At 40.8% G+C, this 19230-nt stretch overlaps 1 protein-coding gene across 3 annotated transcripts in view; it reads left to right on the top strand.

The window, feature by feature from the left end:
- Nucleotides 1–5668: 5668 nt before the first annotated feature.
- The window catches only part of SECISBP2L (SECIS binding protein 2 like), a 44070-nt gene continuing 30508 nt past the window's right edge, over nucleotides 5669–19230 (top strand). Inside the window, exons 1-3 of one of the 3 annotated variants that reach the window (XM_040970189.1) lie at nucleotides 5669–5891; nucleotides 15521–15699; nucleotides 17499–17823. In XM_040970189.1, the coding sequence (XP_040826123.1) occupies nucleotides 5868–5891; nucleotides 15521–15699; nucleotides 17499–17823 (528 nt within the window). In that variant the 5' untranslated portion in view covers nucleotides 5669–5867. The remainder of the gene's footprint in view (nucleotides 5892–15520; nucleotides 15700–17498; nucleotides 17824–19230) is intronic. The other 2 variants (XM_040970191.1, XM_040970190.1) reach the window with 2 other exon arrangements.

Raw genomic sequence — 19230 nt, 5'->3', positions numbered from 1 at the left:
TTCCTAGCCAAGGCCTGTAAGCTCCTACATGGTCTTATTCTGGTTACCATTCTGTTCATTGTTCTTCCCCTCCCACCATTCTCTATTCCCACTGGTCTCTCTGTTCCTCCAATGCACGATTGTCCCCTCCCAGGCCTTACTTTGCCATTCTCTCTCTCTCTTTTTTTTTTTTTTTTTTGTAGTCCTCAAATCTCAGGTCCATCTCCCTCTCCATCTGCAGTTATCAGAGTAACATGATCTGTTTCCTTCACGGTGTTCAGCTTTATTTGAAACTGACTTCCTTCTTCTTCTTCTTTTTTTCTTTTATAAATATATGCTCATTGTCTTCCAGACTAAGTCATACATTCCATGAGAACAAGAACTTGGTTTTGTCCATGATTGTATTATTTAGCATGAGACATGTTCTCAAACAGTATTTGTTAAATAAATAAACAAACAAGTCATTTGCTATGCAGTAGGGGCTCCCAAAGGACAATAGGCACCAAGTACCCTTATATCTTAAACCCAGGTGTTAGTCTCTCATGCAAGATGTTGGAAGACAGTGTAGCCTGGCATTATTCATCACTTATCTCCAGTCCTGAGAGGTGAGATAGGAGGGCAATGGGGGGACAGATGACTCATGAAGAGTATTGCTTTGGAGACATTTGATCCTTACGTATACCTCCCATGGGAAAAAAGGAGACGCTTCTCTTATCTCCAGCTATGTGAGAGGAGCTTTCAGGGAAATGCATGGTGAACTTGATACATATTACCTGGAGTGTGGCTGAGTACAGGGACTTGGGGGTCTGATACTATGTGGAGAGAGAGAGGGAGAGAGAGAGAGAGAGAAACAAGAAGGAAATGCTGGGAATAAGTTTCACTTTTACTGGCTATAGGTACATGACTTTTCTTCAAAGGAAAGTGCTAAAGTCTTTAATCTACTTTTATAAGCACCCAACACAAGACAGATTAATGCATAGATAAAGGAAACTATAGACGAATAGTTATGTGATAAAAGCAAGTATAGCAAAATGATCCCTGGGATTGGTGGAGGGAAATTCTGCCTGATGCCAGCTCACAAGCTTGCCTGGCTGAGTTCTCATGGGATCAAGCAGGGCTTTGAACCAAGGGCTGAGAGCTAGGTTCCTATGGGATGGCTCTAAAAGGTCACTTTTTTTTCAATACATATTTATTGAGCACCTGCTATGTGCTAGGCATTGCTATAGTAGTGAGAATGCAACAGATCATAATAAGGCTTTTATTGTAAGTAGAAAAATTTAAATTTCACAGGGGTTAGTGATAGTGTTCTGCATCTTGGCAGAGATTTGGGTGACATAGGGGCATGTATTTGTTAATGCCCAAGCTGGTTCTAGTTGTTTTTTTTGTTATGCAGTTTACTCTAGGTTGACACAGACAAGTCTTAAGTACATGTTTTCTGTGCTTTGACCAGTGAGTGACCACTACAGCTTTGCCTTCTTTCGTTGTCCTCAAGTAACCTTGCTATTTCACTAAGAAAAGAGAAGCCATCAGAGATGCTTCAGCTCTTAGCAGTGACCTTCGTATCTGCAGCCATTATCTATTTTTTGTTCCTTTCCTCCTGTTACAGTGTGCAACTTGTTCTGGCTCCCATGGGAGGTCATCTTCTATTGGTTTTTTCTTTGTATTGTAAGATCTCACGGGGGGTAGGGGTGGGTGGTGAGCACAAGGACACATGCTGAATTCTCTCATCAGGTGCTAACCATGCCATTTTCTCTCTCCTTTTCTTCTTTCCTCCTTTTTTTTTTTTGGAAAGAATTTTCCTTAATTTTTTTTTTTTTTAACTTGAAAGGCAGACAGAGTTAGGGGTAGACAAAGAGGGAGGGAGGGATGGAGGAAAGAGAGAAATCTCCCATCTACTGGTTCACTTCCCAAATGTCAGTCAGAGCCAGGCTCAAGCCAGGGACTCAGACGTCAATGGAAGGGACTCAAGTATTTGGGCTGTCACCTGCTGCTCCGCTAGGTGGGCATTAGCAAGGAGCTGGGATTGGAATCAGAGTTAGGTCTTGCACCCAGGCACTCCAATTAAGAGATGCAGGTGCGTTAAGAGGGGCTTAATCTCACTGCACCAGATGGCCCAATCCTTGTATTGAAATCACTTCCCTGCTTCTTTTCCTTTACCCAAAGCAACTCCTGCTCCAGGTCTTTGCTTAGATTCTGTTTGTTCGGAAATGCATTCCCAACCTTCCATCTGCATCTCATAATAGGACCAACTGATCTTGTTTATTTTTCACAAAACTCACATGACTTTTAATTGCTTATTTTGTGCATGGGTTGCTTCCAAGACAAATATTTTTTCTTTTTTTAAAAAGATTTATTTATTTTTATTGCAAAGTCAGATATACAGAGAGGAGGAGAGACAGAGAGGAAGATCTTCCATCTGCTGATGATTTACTCCCCAAGTGACCTCCATGGCCAGAGGAGAGCCGATTCGAAGCCTGGAACCTGGAACCTGGAGCCTCTTCTGGGTCTCCCATGTGGGTGCAGGGTCCCAAGGCTTTGGACCGTCCTCGACTGCTTTCCCAGGCCACAAGCCAGGAGCTGGATGAGTAGTGGAGCTGCTGGGATTAGAACCAGTGTCCATATGGGATCCTGGTTTGTTCAAAGCGAGGATTTCAGTTGCTAGATCACGGTGCCGGGCCCAGCAAATATTTTTTCTGCCTCACAGTGTTTTCTCAAGTATTATACACTTTCAGAACTTATCATAGCACCTGATACGCTCAATTCAGTATTGATACATAAATGAAATTATTAATTCAAATCCATTCATATCTGCAAATTCAGTCTTTTTGACATGTCTTCACAGACATTTTTTTTTAGGTAAGATTTTGTTTATTTATATTAGAAAGTCATATATAGAGAGAGGAGAGGAGAGAGAGGAAGATCTTCTGTCCAATGATTCATTCCCCAAGTGGCAGTAACTACCGGAGCTGAGCCAATCTGAAGCCAGGGGCCAGGAGCTTCCTCTGAGTCTCCTATGCAGGTGCAGGTTCCCCTAACTTTGGGCCATCCTCAACTGCTTTCCCAGGCTACAAGCAGGGAGCTGCTTGGGAAATAGGGCCACCAGGACATGAACCAGTGCCCATATGGGATCCTGGCGCATGCAAGGCGAGGACTCTAGCCACTAGGCTACCACATTGGGCTCCCTACCTTTGTTTTAGTAGTCTCAGTAGTCTTGGCTGTCTTAGCCTGGCTCTTTTCAGTGTGTTTTTCCATCAGATGTACCTGCTACCCTTACTAGTTAAGAGTCCATACATAAGATATTTTGAGTGCACAGAAAGTTCATATCATGAAAAAATTGTGCATGGATTGATTTTTTTTAATCTGCTAAAATTGACTTAGCAATTATTTCTCTTTTTTTCCTCCACAATATTTAAAATATTACGTTTAAAACATTATGTTAAAACACGTTTTTGAGAGGCAGAGACAAACAGCTCTTATTTACTGTGACTGGAACGGAGAACTGATCCAATTAAGGTTTCCCATGTGGAATGCAATCATAAGGACCATTACTAGTGTCTCCCAGGGTCTGCATTGGCGGAAAACCTCAACCAGCAACAGAGCTGAGTAAGGATCCTGCAGTGCAGGTGGGATGGGAGCATCTGTACTGTCAAGCCAAGTACTTGTCCTGCTATGCACCTTTTGAAGAACCGTTCAAGTGTTCTGACTGTAGTCAAGTTCAGCTAAGTCGTTCTAGGCATCTTGAACGGCACAAACTAGAACTCCTCCAGCCCTTCAGTCCACTGTGTAAATATGTAATTCCTCACAGATTTTTTTCTAATACCTATCACCATCTTTTTAACGATTACGTTGAATAAGAAGAGCACTTGTAATTTTTAAAACTTTTGACCGTCTTTATAGTTTAAATAAACAAACCTTTTTGTACATAGAAGATACTTGACAGGAACTATTTCCTGGCCTAGATTTCATGTCAGGTGGGCAGATACGTCGAGATTGTGTGTTTAAACCTCCTCAGGTCATTCTTCAGGACAAAGCCTTGCTGTGCTGTGGGTTAAGCGGCCTGCAGTGCTGATGCCCTACATGGGAGCTTGTTTGGGTTCCTGGCTGCTCGGCTTCTACTCCTCCTCCCTGCCGAGGTGCCTGGGAAGGCAGCAGAGGAAGGCCTACCTGCGTGGGCCCATGTGGCAGACCCAGATAAAGCTCCTGACTCTTGGCTTCAGTTTGGCACAGCCCACATTGTGGCAGTCATTGATTTGGAAAAGGAATCAGCAGGAGGAAGCCCTTTCTCAATCTTTCTCTTTCTCTATAACTCAGCCTTCCAAATAGATCGGTAAATCTTTAAAAAAAAAAAAATAAGTAATCAGAAGAAACAAACACCAAGGTACTGTGGCATTTTCATGACTCTATCATTTTTAGCTTTTTACTCAGAAGGGGTATCTTATGGCTGGAGACAAGCAGTGGGGAAGATCTGAAACTCGGCATGCATTCTTTCAGTTTTGAGGCGGATGATCATCTGTTCGGTTATATAACTAGACCTTATAAATAGCACAGTTTTTCTGAGCAACTCTAAATTCATTCAGAATTCATTGAATTCTGACAAGGTGCACCATAGGCAACAGGAGCCCAACATCATATTAATCGTACACACATGTAACAATCATACATACATGTGCAATTTATATCCACAAACATTAAATTTGAGGTGGTAGAAGAATGAATAAGATCAAATAAATAAGGGCTGTCCATGTAGCGGTATAAATATTGGTCTTTGCAAACCGTTCTTCCCGCAGCGTTCATAAAGCCTGGCTGACACAACACAGCTTCGTCTCAGCAGGCCAAAATTCAATACCAAGACAAGTACCAGCAGGGGCTTCACAGAACGGCCTCATCCTGGGAGTCTTAATCAGACAAAGCCAGAGTAGCCACCTAGGCTAACTCAAGAGTTCAGTGATGCCTGTTGATGTGTGACAAAGCACGTCTCTCAAAGTTCCCTTTCGCTTTAGCTGATTCTGCTTTTTCTATTCCTTCTTCTTCACCCTGGAGCTGACCTGTCTTGGGGGGAGGGTGTGTCTAGAATTTTCATGCTAAGAAAGTGCACAGTGTCACAGCAGTCTTTGCCCGCGAGGAGCTAACCTGAACAACTGCGGTGCATTCCATTGAGTGTAATTGCCTGGTGGGCGGTATGGCATGTGTTCTAGGTACAATAGAGGCGGGCCTGGACCCGAACCATGAATGAACTGATCAATAAGTATTTGTGGAGTGACTTCTAAGGTGGCCTTTCTGTGTAGACATTTTATATATGCGTTCTTCACTGCTATTTTCACCCTAATTCTCATTCGTTTCTGGTCAGTCCTCCTTTTATCTGGGGAACAGGAAGATGAATCCTATGAACAGCGGGCTGCTAACAGCTCTTACATCATGGTTAAGAGGTTGTTTGAGATCTTGAAGAAGTGTTTGAGGACTGCACTCCCTCCGGGTCCAAGGGGCCCGGCAGTCACTGGTGGACGGCACCTGTTCCTGGGCACCTCCTACTGACCTCACCCGGGCCAGTCCTCCTCCCCGCCCTCAGGCCATTTGCCGTCACTCGGCCTCCTCCCCGCCCTGCTTTCCCTTCCGTCAACGTCTCCATTTCCGACTACGCCTCCGCGCTTTTGGGCCCTCCGCGGCTTCCGTCCCAGATGATCCCTCCCCCGAAGCTGCCACCGCCTCCTCAGTCTCCCGGCGCTCGGGCCGCCTCCTCGGCCAGTGGCGTAGCCGACTCGGTGTCTCTGCCTGGCAGCTAGGGGCGGAGGTCCCGAGCCCAGCCTGGACCCGAGCGGAGGGCCATGGAGAAAGCGGCCCGCGGCATTCTCCTCACTGACTAGAGCGGGCCCTTTGCGGCTGCCGACGCCATGGACCGAGCCCCCAGCGACCAGGTACGCGGGCTCGGGCCGGGGCCGGCCGGGCCAGGGGTGCGAGGTCGCGACTGCCTCCCGGGCCGGGCCGGGTCGGGTCGGGTGGTTCTCCGACCCCCGTGGTGCGGGGGCCCGGCAGCTCCCCGCTCTCTGCATTGTTCCAGTTTTTGCCTCAGGTTGGGGGTGGAGGGTGCTTTGGGTGCCCGGCGTCCGTCCCCTGGCGCCCGGGGCCTCGCTTTCCCGGCTGGGCTCTTCGGTGAGGAGGGGTTCGAACTCCCAGCGGGGCTACCCCGCTCAGTTCTGGAATGTGTTGTTCAGGCGGGGAGGCTGCTGAAGGCTTGCCCCTTGCCCAGAAGAGCGTCCCACACTGCTTGATGACAGCGACGTGGGACGCACGGCCTTTGCGCTTGCAGGGGCTTGACGGAGGCTGTGCCTTCTGACAAACCCTACTTCGATTTCTCCTGGCTCCTCTGTCCTTTTTTTTTTGTTCGAAGAAAGTGTAGTTAGTCCCCCTCCCCCCCCCAACCCCCTTCTTAAACTCGAACTGAGATTTCCAAGGTTTCTTTGAGTTCATTTCCGAGTCGTCCATTTGGTCCCCCCCGTGTTGTGTTTTGTTTTCAGTTGCGTCAGATGCTTGGTGGTCCATGCTGGGAGGAGCTGGGTGGCAGGGATAACGCAGTGGGTATCCCCCTAGTGTTTTCCGCTCTGACGGTATCTACGAAACAGCTGTATTCGGTGAAGTCTAAGTTTATTCCCTCCTCCGTTGCAGTCTCCGAAGGCTTTGTCCAGTTTTGAGCTAGACAGACGCACGAAGAGGGGAGGCGAGTGGTCCGCCCGTCACTTCTACCACCTGAACAGATGAGACAGGGTTTCCCTAGTTCTTGCAGATGGCTGAGTGTCGTTGGAACCAGTTTTGAACTCGACATCAGACTCTATAAACAGTCCAAGCATACTTTCCTAAGAGGAGTGTTTTCTCCTTTGAGGTTTAACAGAAAAGCTTTATGTGGCAGTAGGTCCACAACAATGATTTTTGTTAAACAGTACATGGAATTACCAAAGCAAAGTTTGGGTGGGGGTGGGGGAGCCTCTTGCCACATTCACACAGATTTACCCCCCCCCCCCCGTAAAGCAGGAAGATTCTGTATAATCTATAACTAGTTTAAAAATACTTTCTCAAGATATGCATCAAAAAATACCCATGACTTTTAAAGTTCAGCAAGTGGTAGATTTCTTGGAGCACTTTTCCTTGTTATGTGTGTCACTAATGAAAGGGTTCATGGTCTCGGTCCTCCACCAGCGAGCTATAGCTGTAACCAGTAACGCTGCTACATATATACTTAGGGTTCCTTTCATCCTAGGGGAAATGTAATTAACTCATGAGATTGTGACTTGCAGCATAGCTGTTTGTGTGTGATTATCTTAACAGCAAGTGCTAGGAGCAGTTTATTTAAAATAGGCAACCTCTTCCTCTTTTCATCCTGCATCTTCCCAAAGTCCACTTCCTACTAAAATCTTGTAAAAATTTAAGAAATAGGAAAAAAAAAAAAGTCATGAGAGAAAGATTTTCTTTTGAAGAATTTTTTCAATACCTGCTGTTAATTCCTACCCCAAGCTGACAGGATAATTTGCAACTCTCCCACTCCTGAATACTTCCCCAGCCCTTGAAACATTCAGAAAAATAATGTATCTTTGCCTGGTTAGTTTAGGGATCTGTGAGTGAAGTGGGAGGCCTGTGCTTCATTTTCTGTGTGTGTTTTTCTGGGAAATGATTCCATTAGTTTCATCATGTTCTCAAGCAGGGCCGGGGCTGTTTCATTGAGGAAAATGTAAAGACCATTCACCTAATGGGTAGGGGCTGAGACTTATCAGCTTTCGGAAATCTCCGTTCTTTTCATTATGTTGTAAAACAATAGAATGGCTTTTAAAGATTATTTGGAATAGATCTTATACTTTACTGAAGTCAGTTTCAGTAGGGTAAAATCTATGAAAGTATATGTGATACTTTTCCATTTTGCTCACAGTTTTTTTTTCTTCCAATGTTGACTTGCATCCAGAGTTTCTAAATGCTTACAAGCGTTAAGATGCCTATAATGATAACCAGTTCGTAGAAGTTTGGTTTTTAAGAAAAGATTGTATTTAACTTTTTTTTGCATTTTTTAGTACCTTCATTACTATATTACTGTATATTCAAGTACCTCACTTACTGTATATTAATTCAAGTACCCCTAGAGATACTGCACAAGTGTAACTTTTTAGAAATTCTCAACTTTCTTTGCCAGAAAGTTTATGTTGTTGTGACTTCCTTTTAACTTTTATGTAAATTCTTCTTATAAAAAATAAGTTATGTATATTTTGATCAGATTATAACGAGTCCCTTGGAATACAAATGCTAGGCGGTTTGTCTTATTTGCAGTGAATGACTGTTTGAAGGACTGGTATAACCAGCGAGTGCCTTTAGTAAGACTGCATTAAATCAAAAGAAGCAGCTTAATTTTAACTGCTAGAGTTCCATGTTCTAAGAACAGATATTACATGGCAAGAATGAATTTTTTTCCTCTTAAAAAAGCTAGTGCAGGGAGGCGTGAAGGATACATCATGAGCTTCATTTTATTTAAAAGGCTTAGTGTTTTCAGTTTTAGAAAATTTAGAAAAATGTTTCGTGGTTTTTCCGTTTTCAAAAACAGTGGGCTTATCAGTGACCAAACACTTTAAGTTCCCAAACTCTTAAGTTATCACAGTGAATTTAAATATCAGCTTAATCTTTGGTGTATTAATATTAGATATATTCTTCTAAAATAATTTATGATTATTCACTATTAACGTGTTTAATTCTTAGGAAAGTAAACATGGAATGCATGGTTGCATGCAGTGCTGTTCAGCAATAGGGATATAAAGCAATCTGTTTTATAACTTTTAAGTAATTTATAAATTTCAAGTAATATTAGCATAACGAACTAAGTATACAGTTGACCCTCTGAATCCTGGTTAGTTGGTAGGTTGAAAAAATTTAGTGAAAATAAACACATCTGTAATAAACATATGTGCTTTTTGGGAGGAGGTTTCATTATTCCCTAAACAATATAGTTTGATAACTATTTACGTAATATTTACCTTGTGTCAGGTATTGTAAGAAATCTAAATATATTGATAGAGGAAAATGTATGTATGTTATAAGACAACATATAAGAAATTTGATCATTGAGGCTTTTGGTATCTATGGGGAGGCTTGAAAATGGCCCCAAATACCAAGGGATGAATGTTTTCTGAATGAGTTTCTGTAAATAGTTATTATCTAGCAATACTTGTATTTTTATATGTGAATAAAAGTAAATAATACATCTTATCAGTTAATGCTCTTGTAACCAGAAATAAATACATGCTCATTTAGAGAAAATGGCATTTGAAAATTGATGAAGACATTTTCAAGTCACTGTGTCAAGAAGGAAATAAAAAGTACAGTGTAGATAATTGAAAAAAATGATAGCAGTAAGATGTTATATATGAAAACCTTTGAAATATGGTTGAAGCGATACTCTGAGGCAAATGCATAGCAAATGCTTTCATTGTTCAACAGTTTCAAAATGAAGTAAAAATTAAGTACCCAAGGCAAGAAGTTAGCAGGGTGGGGAGGCCATCAAAGCAAGAGAGACAATAATATTTCTAAAAACTAAGTAATAGGTTAGATAATCTAAGAATTGGAAAGGTTATTTTTAGCAAAATTCCCTCAGAGTTGGACAGGATTAGATTTAATCTGTATTGGTAAAAGAGGAAATGTGTGGATAGAAAACAGCTGGGACAAGTCTAAATTAAATGTTTTTTTTTCAGTGTTTTCTGAACTCTTACAAAACTTACATAACTACAGCAGTTTGTTTTGGCAAGTGGTTTACTTTCAGTATAAGCCAATGAAGGCAGAAAGCAGTATAACCAGCAGGTTTCTTTTAGTTGTTTGTTGTCTCTTTTTTTCTTTAGAAAAGGAGATGTGGTGTAAAATATCCTAATATTTGCTGTATTTTTACTTTACTGTGGACGAAGAGGTGGGGTTTGCATGGGCCTCTTTTCCTTGTGGGTGGTTGGGACTTACTAAGTTTCACTGCGAGAGTCTTGTTAAGCTCTACTTTAGTTTTGACTTTGTGAGTATTCTGTCTTTCTGTTTGTAAATGCTGTTCGGTAGCAGTTTTGTTTGTATATATGAATATGTAGTCTTTATTTTGAGATAATTTTCTGCTGTAAAATTTCTGATCACTAAAATGTTGACTGTGGCAATATAGAGCAAGCACAGACATATAAGCTGAGAAAAACAGATGAGGGTAACTATTCAGAGTTTTCATAGCATGTGCCTATGCAACACATTTTTCTTTTCTTTTTTTTCTTGAAGATTTATTTATTTTTATTGCAATGTCAGATATACAGAGAGGAGGAGAGACAGAGAGCAAGATCTTAAGTCCAATGATTCCCTTCCCAAGTGACTGCCGTAACTGGAGATGAGCCGATCCGAAGCCAGGAGCTAGGAGCCTCTTCTGGGTCTCCCACGTGGGTGCAGGGTCCAAAGGTTTTGAGCCATCCTCCACTGCTTTCCTAGGCCACCAGCAGGGAGCTGGATGGGAAGTGGAGCAGTTGGGACACACAAACCGGTACCTGTGTGGAATCCTGGCGCATGCAAGGCAAGGATTTAGCCACTAGGCTATCACACAAGGCCAAGACATTTTTCTCTGATGTCTACATTAACACATGAATATTTCCAAAAGTTTGTGAAGTGAAAGCGGAGCCAAAAGATGCGCTTATTTTTGTGCAAATTTTGTGTGTGCAGAATTTTTGACATCCACCAATATAAGAGGTCTTCAAAATATTCACAGAAATGCATATTATGAAAAATACACTTAATTTTTCTGCACCAAAATATATTATTTAGTTTTATTTTCCCCACATTTTGTAAGTTACCTTATATAATTCATATATTACAAGTTTATGTTGTTTGCTTATTTTGTTACCTTTTATTGTGTGAAATTTTCAGAGTAGCTGTGTTTTTTACATTGCTTCTCAGGCCTGAGAACACATGCTGTATTTCGATATGTGCTGCCAAGGGCCTTAAAATCACAATACATGACTTTGGAGCATGCAGAGTTGCAGCGATAGGAAAAAGTTTGCCAGTCTGTTCCTGCTGGTGACATCTTCTGTTTGTGCAGCTGTTGACTGTAGCAGCTTTGCTCTCTCTTTCTCTTTTTTTTTCTTTCTGAAAACAAAGGAGCATTTCACTGTTTCTGAGTTTTATTGTTGAACTTTGATATCTAGAATTGCATTCAGAGTAAAAGCCAGTGCAGATTTTAATATTTAACGAAATATGCTATGCATATTTGCACATATTCATTTTAAATTATGCATGATATCTTTTGAATGGTAGGCTGCCTGGGTTTATAAAGCAGATATGAAATTAAGAGTAAGTTTATTGAAACATTTGACCTGAGCCAGGCTTTGAAACGGATTCATTAATTGTAGTAGTGATTAATATGGTTTCTTTTTGCATTTTAGATTGAGAATTTGATGTAGTTGTATTTATGAATATAAACAAAACTACCTACTGGTGCAGATTTATAAAATTTTAAAGAGTTTTTTTTAAAAAGATTTATTTATTTTTCACTTAATAGGTAGATTTGCACAGACAACAAAAGACAGAGAGGAAGATCTTCCACCTGCTAGTTTACTCCCCAAATGGCCGCAATGGCCAGAGCTGAGCCAGTCTGAAGCCAGGAGCCAAGAGCTTCTTCCAGGTCTCCACGTACTCATGTGGATCCGAAGGCTTTGGGCCATCCTGCACTGCTTTTCCAGGCCACAAGCAGGAAGCTGGATGGGAAGTGGAGTGGTTGGCACTAGAACTCACACCCATATGAGATGCTGGTGCTTCCAGGAAGGGGATTAGCTAATTGAGCTATTGTACTGGCCTTGAAGAGTTCTTTTTTTTTAAAAAAAAGATTGTTTTATTATTAATTTGAAAGGCTGAGTTAGAGTGAGAGAGAGAAAACGAGTGCTTCAGTTTGTTGGTTCCTTTCTCAGAATAGCCTCAGTAGCTGGGGTTGAGCTAGGCTGAAGCCAGGAGCTGGAAAATCCATCCAGGTCTCTCGTGTGGGAGCAAGACTCCTAGGCTAGGGGCTTTTTCTGCTTTCCCTAGGCACATTGGCAGAAAGTTGGATGGGAAGTGGAGCAGCTGGGATTTAAACTGGCACCTATTCGGGGTGCTTGTATTGTAGGCAGCAGCCTTATTTGCTGCACAATAGTGCTGGATCCATTCAGAGAATTCTTTTATATTCAAAAGGAATCCTCACTTTCAAAATAAAAAAATTTTTTTAAGATTTTCATTTTATTTTTTTTTAAAGATTTGTTTTTTAATTATTTTTTTTTTTATTGGAAAGGCGGATATACAGAGAGGAGAGACAGAGAGGAAGATCTTCTGTCCTATGATTCACTCCCCAAGTGAGCGCAACAGCTCCGGATCTCCCACGTGGGTGCAGGGTCCCAAAGCTTTGGGCCATCCTCGACTGTTTTCCCAGGCCACAGGCAGGGAGCTGGAAGGGAAGCGGGGCTGCCGGGATAGAACCAGCGCCCATATGGGATCCCGGGCGTGCAAGGTGAGGACCTTAACCACTGCGCCACCGCGCCGGGCCCAAGATTTTCATTTTATTTAAAGGACAAAGTTATGGAGAGATTGGGGGCAAAAGAGAAACCTTCCCTTTACTGGTTTACTCCCTAAATGATTATAACATCTGGGGTTGGACCAATCCAAAACCAGGAGCCAGGAGCTAATCTGGAAGCAGGGATCCAGGGATTTGGGCCATCTTGCACTGCTTTCACAAGAGCAGTACCAGGAAGCTAAGTTGGTGTTCAAAGGAGATGTCATTGTTACAGGTGGCAGCTTAATTTGCTATACTACAACACAATCTTAACGCTTACATTTAAAATGTGAATCAGCTTTTTCCCCCTTTTATACATATATGTGAACTGTGTAAAGCAAGTTACCATTTTTTTGTGTATTATCATGAGAGATTGCTTTATCCTAATTGGGGAAGTATTATATTGATTTGATCTGTTATACTTTATCTAAGTTTGAGGTTCTAATGAATCCATAAAGTGAAAATTACTAAATTATTAACATTTGAAGGAGTTTTGCTGCTTATGTTAAAATTAAAAAATCTGGGCTTGACACAGTGGCCTAATGGCTAAAGTCCTTGCCTTGAATGCACCGGGTTCCCATATGGGTACCAGTTTTAGTCCCAGCAGCTCCCTGCTTGTGGCCTGGGAAGGCAGTCGAGGACAGCCCAAAGCCTTGGGATCCTGCAGCCATGTGGGAGACCCAGAAGAGGCTCCTGACTCCTGGCTTCGGATGGGTGTGTAGCAGCACTGGCTGTTGTGGCCATTTGGGGAGTGAATCATCGGACAAAAGATATTTCTGTCTCTCCTCTTCTCTATATATCTGACTTTGCAATAAAAACAAATAAGTCTTCAAGAAAAAAATTCAAGAATCAACTGAGTTAATAATAAATGTTTATAAATGTTATCATTCTCCAGTATTTAGATTTGATTCATGCAGATATAAACTTCAAACTTAAATGAGCTAGGAAAGTTACTGAATGAATATTGTTAGAGTGTTTAGATTTTGTGTTTTCCATCCTCTTTCCCTTCTTTTTTAAGCAAGCATTTGTGAATATTTACAATGAACTATTTTTTGAAAAAAAGTTTTCCAAATAAAGACCATGTAATTGAATATATCAATTCTTTTTTTTTTTAAAAGATTTATTTTTATTATTTTGTTATTGGAAAGGCGGATGTACAGAGAGGAGAGACAGAGAGGAAGATCTTCCATCCGATGATTCACTCCCCAAGTGAGCGCAACGGGCCGATACTACGCCGATCAGAAGCCAGGAGCCTCTTCCGGGTCTCCCACGCGGGTGCAGGTTCCCAAAGCTTTGGGCTGTCCTCGACTGCTTTCCCAGACCACAGGCAGGGAGCTGGAAGGGAAGCGGGGCTGCCGGGATTAGAACCGGCGCCCATATGGGATCCCGGGCATGCAATGCGAGGACCTTTAACCACTTGCACCACCGCGCCGGGCCCGAATATATCAATTCTTGTCTTTAGATTTTCATAGATTTGCGGTTGATTACACTGTAAAACATGACTGAAATTTATTCTGGAAACCATGACAACTTCTTATTAGTGTCACCTTGGACAATTTGTTTTGATGCTAAGTTCTAATTAGGATCATTGGTGTCTATAGTAATTGTTTTGAGTCATTAGAAACTTGACTTTTATCATATTGGTTTCATTAAGGAGTTTAATTTTATTTAGATTGTATCATTTATGTATTTTTGAAAAATATTTTTATTTTGAAAGTGAGAGAGAGAGAAGTGGATGGATCCGTCAAGATCTCCCAGCCACAGACGAACTCTGCAGATGTCTACAAAGACCTGCTACAGGCTGGACAAGGTCTTCCTGAGCAGGGTCCTGGAGCAGGGTGTTAAAGCCAGGCACTGCAGTGTGAGTCTGCACATGTCTTAACCACAAAGCTAAATAGTTGCCCTTAGGCCTGGTGCAGTAGCCTAGCAGCTAAAGTCCTCGCCTTGAACGTGCCGGGATCCCATATGGGTGCTGGCAGCCCAAGTCCTTGGGACCCTGCACCCACTTGGGAGACCTGGAAGAGGCTCCTGGCTTTGAATCTAATGTTGTTATAGATACTTTGTAAACTAAAATTTGCCATTTAATGCACTGAAAAACATGTAAATCCAGTATTGAGTTTAATGATTCATTGGAAAATGAACGCCTCCTGAGTTACACACACACACACACAAACATACATATACACTTCACCGTAAGACACAGCTCTGTCAGGCATCTAGAAGCTCTCCCTAGGACTGATTCTTTTGACTTTCATGGAATTTACTTACTTTTCTTTAAGGCTTTTTGCTCAGTATATCCCTAAATAGTGTAGTTTCTTTGTCTTCTAAACCTCTGTGAATTTGGTATAAGGAAAAATGCAGAACGTAAACCAGAAGGGAGTACATGTTACAGACGACTTCAGTTGCTGATTTGTCTGCTTGGAAAACTCAAGTATTCATCCTCTCTTCCCATCGCCATTGAATTTTGAGCCAGAGACTTTTCCCTGTCTGGTTTTTTGTTTTGCTTTGTTCATCTTAGACATTTTCCTTCCTTTTAATTTAATGATACTAATCTAATTTCCTGAAATGGTCAAAAATAGGGTTTTTCTAGACTATTCAAACAAATATAATTATCCTTCAAAACTCTGTTTAGTGGTTTTTTTCCCTCTAAGAAAATTAGTTAAAAACGCACTGTTTTGTCTGAAGAGCCAGTTTTTATTACCAGCTTTATTTTTAGACCCTGAGGTATGACTTCCTTGTACTCTTGATTGTTTTAACAGCTTTGATTACGTAAGCCATGATTTCATTGAGATTTGGTAATCTTTGATAATTTTCCTCTTTGAAGACTGTCTAGATAATTTGATCATTAAAGTTGATGTTGTTATTCCTTTGGATATTTTGTGAACACTAAGAAGAGATCTGATTACTGTTTGGAAAGGCTGTTAATTTGTCAACTTATATTAAGTTATTTGCTCATGTGTTTGTAATCATTCCACCTTTTCTTTGAAGAATGTCAAGCTGTCAGCGGAGGTGGAGCCGTTTATCCCCCAGAAGAAGAATCCCGATACGTTTATGATCCCTATGGCTCTACCAAATGAAAATGGGAGTGTTTCTGGTGTAGAACCAACTCCAATTCCCAGCTACCTGATCACCTGTTACCCGTTTGTGCAGGAAAATCAATCTAATAGGTAATTATTTATTACTGTTTTCTGCATATTGGAGTGGTAGAGAATATCAAAGAGCATACTTCCAAAATTTTTTCTGTACCTGTAAAATAAAATTTATGATTTAATTTTACTTTCTAAAAGGAGTAAATAAAACCAAGTGATAGGAGAATGGGAACATTTTTATCAAAGGTTGTCTTACTCTTTCTAAGAAGAAATGGAATGTTTTGGATATATCTCCTGTGTTGCCATTGAACTGCATTGAGTTAAACTGACCGAGGGGAGGAATGAAGTATGTAGAAAGAAGTGAACAGGAACACTTTTGACAATAGGTATTTAATCTTAAAATTGCCAACGTAGTCTGGCATGAGAAGAAAATACCAAGCTACAGTACAAGCCTTTGATGTTTTTGGGGTTAGTTAGCACACATTTCTAGACTCCAGTTTTGATTTGGTGTGTAGACTATATTCACAAATTGAATTTGCACAGTGCTTACAGTTCATTTAACGTGTGGCCTGGGGCTGAAGGGTAGGTGCTGTGATACGCAGGATAGCCTTTCTAACCCTGCTTTAGCTTACCTGAGTGATTGGCAGCTCAGTGGTGTAGTTCCTTCTTTGAAGTATTGAAGTACTTTCAATCTTTTTCAAGTTATGTCAGATATAGAATAGTATGAAATAAATGGATGAGGCAGCTGTTGACTTCAGGTTCTGCCCAGCAGACTGTGAGGGCTGAGATGGTCAATATTGATACACAATTATAATGTATTTGTGTCACTGTAGTTTTTTTTAGAAATTCTGCGTACATGATATCTGAGACCATTGAGCTACCTTCTGATGTGTAAAGTATGCAAGTTATTATTATGAGTTTCTTAAAACATAGTCTAGCAGGTTGGACAAACAGTAGCATCTAAAGGATCCTTTTTAGTTATAGTTGAAGTTCATGTTAAAGCTCTTTGACCTGTTAGATAATGTGCAAGATGATTTACAAACTCAATTTAAATGGTACTTTTTTTTTCTCTTTGAAAAAAATGACTGGTGTAAAGTATGCTAATTTCTTGTCTTAACAAATAACCTGATAATTCATGAGCAGGACAGCAGATTATTCTAAAATATTTTTAGGATTTAAAAAAATCTTGTCATGTGACTATTGAAGAAAAACTCTATGTTTCAGCACCTTCCATTTCAAACTTCTCATTTGTCAGCAGCAGTGTGGAGTAGGGATGCTGGGACAGGAAGAATCTTGCTGGTGCTTTATAGGAGTCCTGTTAGAAGCAGTTGTAATGTCGGAGATGTTGGTAGATGAACTTGCTTTTGTTGCTAAGGAGGGGAGCCAGGAAAGCAGGTGCACTTTGCCAGGTGGTTAAGAAGGATGGAAAAGAGGAGGTCCTGGAATAAACAGAGTGAGAGTCAGAGGAATTCAGTCACCCTGCTTAACGAGTATCTTATACAGTGCTCTGCTGTCACAGTTAGTGCCAGCTGAAAACATTGTGCTGCCCTTGTTTGCTTATTCAGCAGCAATGTGTTAAACTTACAAGCAGAAATATCTTGAGGTTGAGGGCAGAGTTGCATACACATAGTAATGATTTGTGAATTGCAATAAAACTCATCAGTTTGCATTCCTTTATACTGCCATTTAAATAGTTATTTCACGTACCTAATCTGTAATTAAGCCAAGGAAAATTAAGAGATGGTATGTTTGTCTCTTTTTCCAGAATTTTTATGAGGGCACTGTTACTCAGTTTTTTATTAAACAGTTAAGATTTTGCTTTAGTTTGTTTTTAGACTTGTCAGTGGATTTGTTCTTGTTTGTATTTGGTTTTACAGACAATTCCCTTTATATAACAATGATATACGATGGCAGCAGCCCAATCCAAACCCCACTGGACCATACCTTGCCTACCCCATTCTGTCTGCTCAGCCACCTGTTTCTACAGAGTATACATATTATCAGCTGATGCCAGCGCCATGTGCCCAAGTTATGGGTTTCTATCATCCTTTTCCTACACCTTACTCCAACACCTTTCAAGCTACAAATACTGTCAATGCTATAACCACAGAATGCACTGAGCGTCCAAGTCAGCTTGGACAAGTCTTCCCATTGTCCAGCCACCGAGGCAGAAGCAGTAATCGAGGACCAGTGGTACCAAAAGTAAGTGACAGTTTTTGATTGGCCTTTACAGCTAATATTTCTGTTAATATAATTAGTCTGCTTCTTGTATTGATTGGTCTTTAATGCTGATTTTACTACAGAGCATTCACTAGCATAAATTATCAAGGGTATGTTACTTGAAAGTATTTTTTTCCTGTGGAAAAATTGGTTGGTAATATGACTTGCGACCACCTTTGTGATCTTTGCAATAATTTTATATAAACGGGATGTATAAGTATTTCTGAGTTACTTTAGTTTAAAACTAGTCATGAAAATTACATGGTGATGTCAACATTAATAAATGGTTAGCATGCTTCCTGTGCTAACAGGGTTGAACAGCTAGCATATTAAAAGATATTTTAGTTTTCTGTATTAGCGGGGGAAATTATTCTGGAAAAGGACATTTGTGATTCATTTAAATCACTTCAATTTCATTGCTTTAATTCTATGAATGTTTAGAAATTCATAGGGATTGTACTTTGTTGTTTAAGAGATAATTTACTGTTTTGTGAACAGTCTCCTAAAGTTGGAAAAAAATGAAAGATAAACATTTGAAATTAGTTTTATTTAGGCACAGCTGTTTGACTAAATTTTTCTTTAAAAAAAAAATGTCTCAAGAGGTCCTGGTGCAGTAGCTTAGTGGCTAAAGATGTCACCTTGCACATACCGGGATGCCATATGGGTGCTGTTTCAAATTCTGGCAGCCCTACTTCCCATCTAGCTCCCTGCCTGTGGCCTGGCAGTCAAGGGCGACAGCAAACCGTGGGACACTGTACCCACATGGGAGACCTGGGAAAAGCTCCTGGCTCCTGGCTCTTGTCTTCGTATTGGCACAGGTCCGGCCATTGCGCTCACTTGGGGAGTGAATCATCAGATGGAAGACATTCCTCTTCTGTCTCTCCTCCTCTTTGTATATCTGACTTTGCAATAAAAATAAATAAATCTTAAAAAAAAAAAATCTCAAGAGAGTTAAGGTTTCATTGTAGGCTTCTTTTTCATTATGATCTTAAAAAGCTAGTAAGAGGAAAAGCCATGCTTCTGGTGAGCACATTTAAGGTCCTGAAAGACGCATCTTCATGATTGTATCATCAAAAGATTGGTGCTTTTTCCAGGTTCCATTAGTCCAGCTCCTTTAGTGGGGAAAAAAAAAGATCGTTATTGCTTCTTTCATAATTTTTAAAAATTAAAAAAGTAAACAAGCAACTGAAGTTACTTAAATAAATTTATAGTCCTTGCTGGTGGCAACCCTTTGAGTCCTTTGTGAGTGAAGAGGTGAGTGAAGGAAACCACACGATAATACATAGTTAGAGAGCTTAAAGGATGTTGTTTTTCAGAATCTACTTCTAGCACTTTAAGGGAGTTTAAGTAGTTACATTTGGAATTAAATGTATTCTGTCAATTAATAAG

This window comes from Ochotona curzoniae, unplaced genomic scaffold (genome assembly GCF_017591425.1).
Source record: "Ochotona curzoniae isolate NIBS_2020 unplaced genomic scaffold, NIBS_Ocur_1.0 scaffold_4701, whole genome shotgun sequence".
Lineage (NCBI taxonomy): Eukaryota > Metazoa > Chordata > Mammalia > Lagomorpha > Ochotonidae > Ochotona > Ochotona curzoniae.
This window is presented reverse-complemented; position numbering and strand designations above follow the sequence as displayed.